General features: G+C 48.1%; 5 protein-coding genes and 1 pseudogene across 9 annotated transcripts in view; 2 read left to right on the forward strand and 4 right to left on the reverse strand.

Moving 5' to 3' along the window:
* Positions 1 to 16: 16 nt before the first annotated feature.
* Positions 17 to 1,815, reverse strand: LOC9642410 (lariat debranching enzyme). 4 transcript variants are annotated; one of them, XM_024678497.1, is made up of 10 exons: positions 1,762 to 1,815; positions 1,599 to 1,715; positions 1,383 to 1,540; positions 1,190 to 1,311; positions 949 to 1,142; positions 720 to 899; positions 549 to 664; positions 370 to 500; positions 214 to 300; positions 17 to 160 (listed from the first exon to the last, which is right to left on the reverse strand). In XM_024678497.1, exons 1-10 carry the CDS (start codon positions 1,795 to 1,797, stop codon positions 39 to 41), a joined length of 1,263 nt encoding a protein of 420 aa, XP_024534265.1. In that variant the 5' UTR covers positions 1,798 to 1,815; the 3' UTR covers positions 17 to 38. The 4 variants fall into 4 exon arrangements, with proteins under 4 accessions (XP_024534265.1, XP_024534264.1, XP_024534266.1 ...); XM_024678496.1 differs by having other exon boundaries at positions 214 to 315; XM_024678498.1 differs by lacking the exon at positions 17 to 160 and having other exon boundaries at positions 370 to 489.
* Positions 1,816 to 1,922: 107 nt separating this feature from the next.
* Positions 1,923 to 2,648, forward strand: LOC9642411 (probable steroid-binding protein 3). The gene is made up of 2 exons (XM_002973442.2): positions 1,923 to 1,976; positions 2,140 to 2,648. The coding sequence occupies exon 2, from the start codon at positions 2,160 to 2,162 to the stop codon at positions 2,484 to 2,486; it is 327 nt and encodes a 108-aa protein (XP_002973488.1). The 5' UTR covers positions 1,923 to 1,976; positions 2,140 to 2,159; the 3' UTR covers positions 2,487 to 2,648.
* On the reverse strand, positions 2,596 to 4,628 carry LOC9641913 (protein-tyrosine-phosphatase MKP1). The gene is made up of 2 exons (XM_024678495.1): positions 2,888 to 4,628; positions 2,596 to 2,829 (listed from the first exon to the last, which is right to left on the reverse strand). The coding sequence occupies exon 1, from the start codon at positions 4,324 to 4,326 to the stop codon at positions 2,959 to 2,961; it is 1,368 nt and encodes a 455-aa protein (XP_024534263.1). The 5' UTR covers positions 4,327 to 4,628; the 3' UTR covers positions 2,596 to 2,829; positions 2,888 to 2,958.
* An 88-nt stretch (positions 4,629 to 4,716) lies between these two features.
* LOC9642412 (FAM10 family protein At4g22670) lies at positions 4,717 to 6,771 on the reverse strand. Its single transcript, XM_024678500.1, has 10 exons — positions 6,612 to 6,771; positions 6,182 to 6,374; positions 6,039 to 6,126; positions 5,888 to 5,968; positions 5,763 to 5,827; positions 5,567 to 5,707; positions 5,396 to 5,512; positions 5,102 to 5,308; positions 4,941 to 4,998; positions 4,717 to 4,885 (listed from the first exon to the last, which is right to left on the reverse strand). The coding sequence occupies exons 1-10, from the start codon at positions 6,719 to 6,721 to the stop codon at positions 4,794 to 4,796; spliced, it is 1,152 nt and encodes a 383-aa protein (XP_024534268.1). The 5' UTR covers positions 6,722 to 6,771; the 3' UTR covers positions 4,717 to 4,793.
* A 292-nt stretch (positions 6,772 to 7,063) lies between these two features.
* LOC9642413 (kelch-like protein 3) lies at positions 7,064 to 8,838 on the forward strand. The gene is made up of 7 exons (XM_002973443.2): positions 7,064 to 7,448; positions 7,544 to 7,729; positions 7,811 to 7,971; positions 8,037 to 8,204; positions 8,267 to 8,377; positions 8,425 to 8,523; positions 8,587 to 8,838. Exons 1-7 carry the CDS (start codon positions 7,100 to 7,102, stop codon positions 8,836 to 8,838), a joined length of 1,326 nt encoding a protein of 441 aa, XP_002973489.2. The 5' UTR covers positions 7,064 to 7,099.
* LOC112347542 overlaps positions 8,802 to 10,401 on the reverse strand; it is a 2,319-nt pseudogene continuing 719 nt past the window's right edge. The window contains exons 4-13 of the transcript XR_002992797.1: positions 10,233 to 10,385; positions 10,049 to 10,130; positions 9,921 to 9,993; positions 9,769 to 9,860; positions 9,638 to 9,712; positions 9,470 to 9,577; positions 9,334 to 9,411; positions 9,221 to 9,265; positions 9,043 to 9,157; positions 8,802 to 8,977 (exon numbers count right to left, since the gene is read on the reverse strand). The product of XR_002992797.1 is annotated as a glycerate dehydrogenase-like (transcript). The remainder of the gene's footprint in view (positions 8,978 to 9,042; positions 9,158 to 9,220; positions 9,266 to 9,333; positions 9,412 to 9,469; positions 9,578 to 9,637; positions 9,713 to 9,768; positions 9,861 to 9,920; positions 9,994 to 10,048; positions 10,131 to 10,232; positions 10,386 to 10,401) is intronic.

The following is a 10,401-nucleotide window of genomic DNA, read 5'->3' on the forward strand; positions in this document are numbered from 1 at the left end:
GAATAAAGTCGAGATGGACATAGAAAGCGAGTTGACGATTAGTGTACGTCTGTATCATCGTTAGCCAGCACAATCTCATTGGGATCAGCCACCGTACAGCCTTTCTCGTGTTCTTCTTCATCTTCGAGACGGATTTCGTTGAAATCCACGACGGGACCCGCTGCAGAGCAGGTGTGTAAATGCAGGGCTGGAAAGGAAAACGAGATTATTTACCTTGAGCTCGTCCGGGTGTCGCGTCAAGCAAATACGGCAACTGCAGGAGGTCCAGAAAGTATTCCGTTTGAGGATTTTGGGCATGCCCTGTGGAAAGAACGCCTTTATGTAAGCGAAGTTGGAACCCAATACGCAAGCATAAAAACGTACACATACCAGTAGGACCGGTTAGTTTTCTGTGAGGATCATATATAGGAGCCGTCTGTTGAAACGAAGAAGGAATCAAACTCTTTGTGAGCGAGAGGTTTTCGACCCAGTCCCGATGGATTTTGATGTCTGAACACGCCCTGCCGACATATGGTGTCAAAGATGCACATTAAAAGGGACAAACTTACCGAGTCCTCACAACCCTCTCCAAAGGAAAACACGAGTGATAAGCTCGTGTTATTCCCAGCCATTCTTTGTCATAGGTGACCTCCAATGTTCCGTCGGCCGTGGGAAAATCAAAAACCTTCACAAGAAGATCGACAGTCAGTTTCAATGCTCGAGTTTAACACCAGAGAAACCTGCAGAAACGGGCGACCCGGTAGGCATTTGTCCAACGCTAAGAACTTCGTAGTCTTCTCGTCACCATGCTTTACAATAGCAGCAAACTTGGCATGAAGATGCGCCGAAAACCAATACGACGGTTTCAGATTCAGAAGCACATTTCTGGCAGGCACACTTCCCAAGACATTATCTGCAATCTAAACCGCGAACTCAACACAAAGAAAACAAGGATACCGGCAAGCTGACCTCTTGTTGAAGGAAGGGCTTGTAACGCAAAAGCCCCTGCAAGTCTCCACATTGTGCGATACCTTGAGGCCAGTCGTGCGACATGAAAATGTCGATTGGTTCTTTGATTTGGAGAAGCTTGTGCACATCGTATTCACGGACGTGGAAAACAGAACGTAGCTCATTAAGATTATAAGGAGGCCGCTCAAAATGCCCTGTTACAAAAATTATTATCAGAGACTCCAGAACAAGAGTGAATTACCTCGATGGTAGTCATGCTGCTTATAAATTCCTGACAAGCCACCGATTCTAAGCCCGCCAAACCAGATCACTCCGGCAGCTCCCAGATAATAGATGTTCGGAGCCACCCATCCTCCGTAGTATCTATAAGTTCCAACGTTAAAAGAACGAGCTAGAAAAAAAAAACATAGCTTTTTTCTAGCATGAACCCTTACAATTCCCACAAGTAGTTCGAGGCTTCGTGATTTCCTCCAATAAAAACAGTCGTGCACGGAGCAGTCTCTATTCCAGCGTAATATTTCCAAAAGCTGTTCATAGAGCGATACTTTGGAGGGCAAGCGAGCGACTGAAGATCAAGCTCATTCCTTACGGCCTGCGAAAATTAATCTTTCCTCTTGAGAAAATTTTCGACAGAATATCGACAAGCGAACCTGGAAATCACCACAACACAGCAGCAGATCGATTTTCAAACCCTCGCTGGCCTCCACATGCCTCACAGTGGCGAAAATCTTGTCGAGCTCGCCGTGAGCGCAGCCAACGACGGCGACCTGCAAGAAACACAGCTGAGACAATGCGAGGAAACGCGCCACTCACGCGCATTGTCCGCTTGCTCTCATCCTGGAGCGCCATTCCCTTCCCTCCAGAAAATCGAAGAACCCTAAAAACAAAAACCCCAAGCCACGGCAGCTGCCACGTCGCAAAACATAGTAAATGCACTGCCCGTGACACGTCACCAGCCACGTCATAAAAAGATGTCGTGACAAACCCTACCTAAAAACTCTACACTTGGGGGCGAAGAACATAACAAGGTGAGAGCTTTCTTCTTCAATGCGATGTCCCAAAAAATCTCCTCGATCGAATTCCACTCCAATTCTAGCTCAATTTTCTCACTCTCGCTCCCTGCGAACATCCCGCGATCAGTGAAAGAGCAAAAACAAATCCAGAGCTCACTCACCACTTGAATCTTTGCAGAGAAAAAAAGAGATCTTTCGATGGCTTACGCGAGAGTCGGGAACATCACTGCCGGAGAGCTCAAAAAATTCGATGGAAGCGACCCAACGCTGCCCGTGTGCGTTGCAATCCGGGGAAAAGTCTACAATGTCTCGAGCGCCACGAACTTCTACGGGCCGGGAGGACCATACGCCGTGTTCGCCGGAAAGGATGCTAGCCGAGGACTCGCAAAGATGAGCACCAAGCCGGACGAGGTGAGCGGCCCTCTCGATGATTTGAGCGAGAAGGAGATGACAACCTTACTCGACTGGGAGAAAAAGTTCTCCGATAAGTATCCCGTCGTTGGCGGCATTGTCTCGTCCGGATAAGCAGTGCTTCCAGCGCTGGACGAAGAAGAAGAAGAAGAAGCATCAGTCCAAGTTGCACAGGTAGAAATACGAGAGCTTTCGTTTCTTACTTTCTTTCTTTGTTGTCTCGTTGTTTGTTTTTTGCCCCCTTGTGTATAAAGTCTGTGTTCTAAGTAGTACTAATTGGGAGGACCTGAGAGCTCGGAAGCTATGTTTCGCAGCGCTAGAACTGCCTGCACCTGCATTCAAGTGGAAAACGCTGAGTCAAAAGCTACAAATAATTAAAACAATGGATAAGGCGTGCACCTCTTTTATTGCGCTCGGAACACCTCCTCACAAAACTGTCCGTGTCGTTCTTCGAAACCTGGAATCTGGTTTAGAAAATGGGCATGCGAAGTAGCAGTGGTGGCAAGCTTACTTACCTTTGCAGTTCACGGACAAAATGCCCCTGGCGCCGCAAAACTGTGTGCCTCCTTTTCCTGGTGTCTCCTAGTTAGCTCTTGCTTGGAGGTGACGGCTTGCAATTTGGCTGCGGACTTCTCATTCCCTGGATAGCCGACACCGGTGTTCTCACGGGCATTGCGACTGTAAACTCTCCTGCCCTGGCTTTGGAATAGATATCATAGTCCGTGTCGTAGATCGACACCACCTTTTCCTTTGGTGAGTGGGAGCTGGAAGACGAACTGGCACCGCAATCCCTGGACGAAGAACTTTTCGGAGAAGACGCCAGTGCCTCGAGAAAAGCTGGCGGCTCGCTGTCCTCGGCAACTGTGAGGATCGGACCGTGAGCATGCTCGTATCGTATGAGCTGAAACGCCACCTTGTCAGCGGCAGCCACCATCCCTTTCTCGCATCTCTTTCCCTTCCAAACGTAAAGCTTGCTCGTCGTCTGAACGACAAAAGAGCCGCGAGAGTCGAGAGCATCAAAGCTCGGGTTGGCGACGGTCTTCGGCACCAGATAGAGAGGATCATACGCCGACTGCGGTGCAATCCTGTACATGCTCGTCGTCGACGGTTTGTTCTGAGCACCAATGATCCTGGCTTGCCACTGCATGAGCTGGAAGACGAACCCCAAGTTTGGATTCGTAGAACCTCTGAGCGACTTCATCCGATCGAAAGCCTGGTCGAAATTTTTCCTGTCTCGCCACATCATGTAGGCGATCACCAGCGCAGCGGACCTGGAAACTCCCTCGGAGCAATGCACCAGGACTTGGCAGCCAGCCTGCTCGCGAACGAGCTCCAGGAAATCGAAAACGTCGTAGAGCACGCACACTATATCCTCTGCCGGTGTGTCGTGGAGCCACAGCGTCTTGTACTGGAACTCCTTTGGATAGTACTCGGGGCAGCAAAATCCCACACAGTTGAGAATGTGGGTGATCCGGCAGCTCTGGAGAACAGCGTAATTCTGGGCCGCGGATCTTCCACCCACGAACAAATGCCCGAAGATTTGCGTGCACTGCTTGTCCTTCTCCACGGCCTTCTCCTCCTGCTGCTGCCAGTCCGAGAATTCCAGCGCCTCATCCTCTTCCGGGACAGACTTCTCGATGATCCCCAGATCCAGCTTGATATCCAGGCAGTTCTTCCCCTTCCTCAGCACCTTTTTCCCCTCGCTAGAAACCGAGAGTGACTGTAGAGGCGGACACAGTGTGTGCGTATCCCCATCGCTGTCCGTGTCCTCTCCAATCTCATTGCCACTCTCGGAGCTCTCCTCCGGGGACTGGACCGGCGCGTGACTCGACCATGAGATGGATCGCCATTGGTACCTCGGAGTGGCACAGCTGCTCGTGGACCGCGTCTTGACGAAGCTCTCGGACTTCATCATCCGGCGCCGCCTCGAAATATCCTCGCCTTCGTCGTCCATGGCCTGTGCTGATCGATGATCGCCCTCTCTCAAGCCCAGACTTGGCCGGGCAGCATCGTGCCCCTGGATCGATCAATCCGCGGAGAGAATCAGACCTGGGAGGATGTGACATTCGTCGCCGCTGCGCGCATTGTGCTGCCGGAGCCGTGCGCCGCGATGGATCGGTGGAGGCATCGCCATAGCCGGATTATCGTCGCCGCGCATTGCCGGATCGAAGAAACCCTGGAAGAGAATACTTGTCGCGATGGGAGGATGAAACCCTAGGGCGGAAGAAGAAAAGGCGCGGCATCTAACGGTCAGAGTGGAGCTTTTTATTTATTTCGTTCTCTTTTACCACCCAAGAATCGCAGCCGTTAAGTATCCCCACACACAGAATCTTTTAAACACCTGGATCTTAAGATGAGATTGTTAAACCATTGGACCAAAGATTTACAAACCAATTGATAGTAACAAAACCTTTTTTTCGCCTACATTGCAAACTTGGTCTTCATCTTGTTGATGATAGGAGCAATCTTGGGATTGTTCTCATACTTCGCGAGACTGGAAGGATTTTTCATCACTGCAAAGACCAAGCAAGCCACTTAAGTTCCACTCCAAAAAGATGCCTTTTTTACCGTCTTGAAGAGCGGACATGATCTCTGGATCCTGGAACGCAGCAAGGAGCTCCGGATCCTGTCAAAAGAGGAGATGATCAAAAGATCAATCGATTCGAAGAGGAACTTTGCAAGAAGTTTGCAAGAACTTGGCAAGAACTTTGCAAGAAGCTAGAGCTTACGTTTAGTATCTTGCTCATGTCGACTCCTCCTGGCCCGCCTCCCATGCCGGGCATTCCTCCACCAAAGCCTCCAGGCATTCCACCAGGCATTCCACCACCGAAGCCTCCTCCCTGAGGCATTCCACCGCCAAATCCTCCAGGCATTCCACCAGGGAAGCCACCACCACCACTCGGAGAAGTTGGCTTCTTTGCTCTCTCGTAAGCAGCCTGTTCAATTCAAATCCATGGATTAGAAACATGCCAGGAAAAACGAGAGGCAAACAAAGAAAAAGAGCTATGGAGTTTCTTTCGAACCTGAGCCTCTGCTTTGCGTCGCTGCCTCTCCTTCTCAGCCTTCTTCTCGGCACTTTCCTTGTGAAGACGCTCGTATTTCCTGCGGTGCTCTTCCAGCTTGTGAGCGTTTGGTTCCACCTACAAGAAAGTTCCATAGAAAAGTTCGTAAGCATCGAGAGTTTTGGTGCGTACCTTCTTAAGCATGGCGGCTATCTCCTCGTCATAGTCGAGTTTCGAGGCTACGTGTAAGTCCTTTGCAGCCTCTTCCCACTGTCCCAGTAGAGCTTTTGCTTCTCCCCTCCATTTGTAGCCCCGAGCCGAATCCGGATTCAACTACAAAGCTTCAAATGGTTAGACACAATTGCGAGATTAAAAAAGAGGGTTTTACCTTCAAAGCAGCATCAGCATCTCGGATTGCAGCGTTTGGCTTTTTCATCTTCACGTAGATACCAGCTGAAAAGAGGGAAAGTAAAACAAACACGAGACTTATCTTTTTGTGAGACTTTACATTACCTCGGTTGGCATAGAGCAGCGCAGATTTAGGATTGCTCACAATCGCTTCAGTTAGATATTTCACGCCTTCATCAAGATCACCTTTAAAAGCAGAAGAAAAACGTAATGAAAAATACCAACACAAGGTCGAGAAAAACTCGTGGCAGTATACCTTCAGCAATCGCCTCCAAGGCCTTGCTCTTGCAAAGCTGCGCATTGTCTTGCATTTCCTCCGTCACCTCGATAGAAGAATCACCCATCTGAATAAAAAAGAGACAACGTTTTTGCTGGAAGTAAGAAATGAAAGATTGCTACCTTCTGAGGAGGATCGTTGTCAGCGGGAACAATCCCATCTTCGTCGAGCTCAACCTCCGACTCGATGATCTCGGGTTCCTCCTCCACTTCAACCTTTGGCTTGTTACCAGAAAGTTCTTCAAGCTCTGGCATGTCTTCGTCGCTGTCTTGTGCAGCAGCAGCAGTAGCACCGGATGGAACTTTTGCTCCCAAACTGCATCCATTGTATCACAAGACGAGAAAACCAAAAAAAGACAAACAAAACGAAAGAGAACTGTTCTCAAGCATCCAGCCATGAAAAGAAAAACCAATCACAAAAGCTACATTCGTGTTGTGAGACACAATCGAAAAATCGATCACAACAGAAATGAATCGAGAGGAGATTCACAACAAAACGCGAAAGGAAAAAGCAAAAGAAGAAAAGACAAGAAACCAAGAACTAGAGCTCTACCTTTCCAAGTAGTTTCTAAAGAATCGCAGCTGGGGAAGATGGAGCATGGCTGGATTCGCCTCGATCATCTGCACGAATTGCTTGAGCTCGGCGATCTTCGCTGCATCCATGGCGATTTTGCTCCCCAAAAACCCTAACTTCTCATAAAACCCTAAAGTGGATAACGCTGCTAATTTTACAAGCAGAAAAATGCCAACTTTTTAAAACCATGCGACGACTTTTGGGCGGTGGTCGCACCTTTGACTTTTGGTCCCTCTTTGCGAACTTGCCAAAGGAAATTTAACAAATGGTTTCTTGGCGATGACCCACGACCTCTGCCGCAGTAGCAGCAAAATCCCAACTTTTTTCTTTGTCTCTTTCCACAATCCACTTCTTTGCTTTCGTTCTTGCAAGCTCCACAAAGTTTTCTAGATTTCAATCCATCACTAAATCCTCTCCAATTGCCCTCTCTCTCTCTCTCTCTCTCTCTCTCTCTCTCTCCCTCTCGGATGAACAGTATGATCAACAAAGATGATCCTCCTCCCCTTCCTCTCGATCATCGCGACCCAATTGTCGCCATCCAGTTCGAGCTCAAGCGCTTGCGGCGCTCCAGTGTTAGGCTCCGGCGGGCGCTGCTAGGCCTCAGCGCCGCCTTCCTGGCACTAGCAGTGATCGTGGCCGCCATCGCTGGCTTGCAGGGCACCAAGATCTCGAGCCTGGACGATCGCCAAGGTCTGATTTCCAATCCCAACGTCGCCTTTGCGTCGAGAACTGGAAGGAAGAACTTGAATGGCCTCACCTATGGCGGGAGCTTGTTTCGAGGGAGTGGATTCTGGGCCATGAAACCGAGGTTACCATGTAAGATGATCTCTCTCTCTCTCTCTCTCCCAAGAAGATCTCGGACTCCATCTCGGCTAGTTGCGATTGTCTTTCTCATTCTCGTTTTTCTACAGATAATTTGGCCGATCACGCAGCTATTGGAGTGGATCCAGACGAGCTCATCTTTATAATTGGAGGATCTCTCGTAGATGGAAATGTGACCAGCGATGTTTGGAAGTATGACACGGTGTTTCGAAACTACACAAAGGTGGCGCCAATGCCTGAGCCTCGTTATCGGTTTGGGGCGGCTTTGCTTGATAGTAAGAGGTGCTCTAAACTATTGGAGATTAAGTTTGATAGGTGGTGTTTTGCTTTGGTTTTTTTTTCATTGTGACATACAGAGAAGATTTACGTTGTTGGTGGAAGAAATAGTTCGAGTCCAGAAAATATTGCTCTGGTGAAATCCACGCTTATTTACGACATCGCTAAGAATGAATGGAGCCGTGGAACCGATCAGATCGATTTTCATGGAGATACTTGCGCTGCCAGTGTCAATGGCAAGGTTTGTATTTTTTTAATAAATTTTTATATATTTTCAATATTATTTTAATTCCAATGTCAACGCAGATTTATGTTGCTGGAGGCTATGGATTCGATTACAACTTTCTAAACAGCGTGGAAGTCTATGATCCCGCCAAGAACCAATGGTCCAAGGTTCCAAACATGCCAACGCCACGAGGAGATCTTATGTGCGTAAGTTTTATGAACGAACTCTACGTTCTTGGAGGCTACTATGTAAGTTGGATCAAACCTCTCAAAGTTTTTACTTTCAAGTTTTTTACTTTTGTTTCATCAAGGATCCCACGAACAAAGGTGGCAATGCGTTTTTAGCCGCAATGGAATCGTTTAATCCTACCACTGGGCAGTGGACAAAACGACCAGACATGTTAACACCGCGTGGTGACGCAGTAAGTTACTATCCCATTTTCACTTGAAAAAGTAACTTTTGCACTAGGCTGCGTTGGTTCTTCCCGGGAACAAACTTATGATCGTCGGAGGCGAGGGCCATTACCGCGAGAAGGATATTTTCAAGTATCCCAAGCACGTAAACGAGGTAACTTTGGAAGTTCTCTACGTTTTCTCGAGCTTGGCTTGGATGATCTTTTTCGCTTTCAAGGTGTTCTATGGAGACGATCAAACTTGGGTCCAAAAAGCTATGATCCCAACGCCGAGATTTAGGACCGCTGGAGCTGTCGCTGGCGGAGTAGCTTTCGTTTTTGGAGGAGCCGACGTTTGCATCGCGGTGGATATCTGTCCCGTGCAAAACACCACCGAGACTTTCCTGGACGTGGATCATCCTCGCGTCTATCTGTATCTGAAAAACGAGGCATACAACGATAACTCGGAGAGCACTACTTATCCTGTGTGATGCGAAGAGAGGCATAGGAAAGCTTTTACCTCTCTCGCTCTCGCTAGCTCGTGTAAAAAGTTCTTACCAGAGCGTTCATAAAATAGTTACAGAGCTGACGCTCATTCTCACATTTTAGAGGCTTTAGCAACAGCCAGCCCTGCAAAGAGAGGAGAAAAGGAACGGCTTTGTGAGCTATGGTGGAAGTTACTATCAGACACTTACCCAATGCTTTCGCATTAACAATGCTCGGGCACGCCATTGGTGGCCGAGTCTTCTCATCCAGAAATGGGACGACATTATTGGGATCATGCCATACTGGATATCCTTTCAATTTCCCCTGGTGTCATACGATTCACGCAAATTATTAGCTGATAACTGCGCGAAGGGGATGTGTCCTTACGAGAACGTTGAGCGCTGCAAGCGTGGCCATGCCTTCCCTTGTCCACTGTAAATGAAAATTTACCACGTGATCGTTTCAGTCCCAAGAAATTCAACGATGGAAAGGCTTGACACCTTGGATGCTGATGCAATGTGCGGCACCACAACGGCGTTTGGCATCTCTGCTAGGCCGGGCTTCATAAAGGGCTCGTCCTGATAAGTTTTTTTGGTTGATGGTTAGCCACAGTAAAAGTATTCACGGGCTGTCTACCTCAAAAACATCAAGTCCCGCACGAAACATTGGGTTGGCTTTCAGATGTGCAACCAAGGCCACCTCATCAATCACTGGCCCCCTGCTTGCGTTGATTAATATGGCATCCTGTAGCAAGCAGTTAAAAATGTTTGCATGAGGTACTTTTCGTGCGTATAATATGTTCACCTTTTTCATGATTGAAAGCCTTTCCGTGTTCATCAGATGGTATGTTGTTTTGTCAAGTATTGGATGTAGACTCACCTGGACAAGGATCATAAAGCCATTTTATCAGTGTGATGGAATGAAACTGGACAGACCACATCCGCCTCTCTAAGAACGTCTTCCACCGTTGCAGCTCTTTTCCAAGTGACCGGAGTCTCTCCTTGGGACTTGAGAAACTCTCCATACGCTGCATGAAATGGTTACTGTTTGTTCATTACTGTCGAGTGATGAGATCTGGCATTCTCACCTGTGACAAATTTCTCCAGTCTCGTAGACTGATAGAGATCGTAGTAAATGACATCCATCTTAAACCCTTCAACCTGCACTCGAAAGCAATAAAAAAATACCGCACAAGCTTTCCGGAAGCAATGATACCATCATTCGTGCATAGGCCGATCCAATCCTCCCAGCACCGATGATTCCAACAGTTTGTCCCTTGAGCAAGTTCCCAATGAATCTGCAAGCAGGGACGCTCACACATCAGTCAAAACAGCACCCGGGAGCACAATGTACCTGCAAATTTTCATTTGGATTTTTTTCGGTCGCAGACAAGACTTACAAGGAGGGAAGCCATCCTTTGTATTTCCCAGCTCGCATAAACGAGTCCGCCTCCACAATTCTCCTGGCAACAGCCAGCGTTAACGAAGCGGCAAGCTCAGCTGTCGTCTCGGTGAGAACACCCTGTAAGATCATTAAATGATGTTGTTACAAACTCACAGAGAGATCTT

The sequence above is a fragment of the Selaginella moellendorffii genome, unplaced genomic scaffold (assembly GCF_000143415.4).
Source record: "Selaginella moellendorffii unplaced genomic scaffold, v1.0 SELMOscaffold_22, whole genome shotgun sequence".
NCBI classification, from domain to species: domain Eukaryota; kingdom Viridiplantae; phylum Streptophyta; class Lycopodiopsida; order Selaginellales; family Selaginellaceae; genus Selaginella; species Selaginella moellendorffii.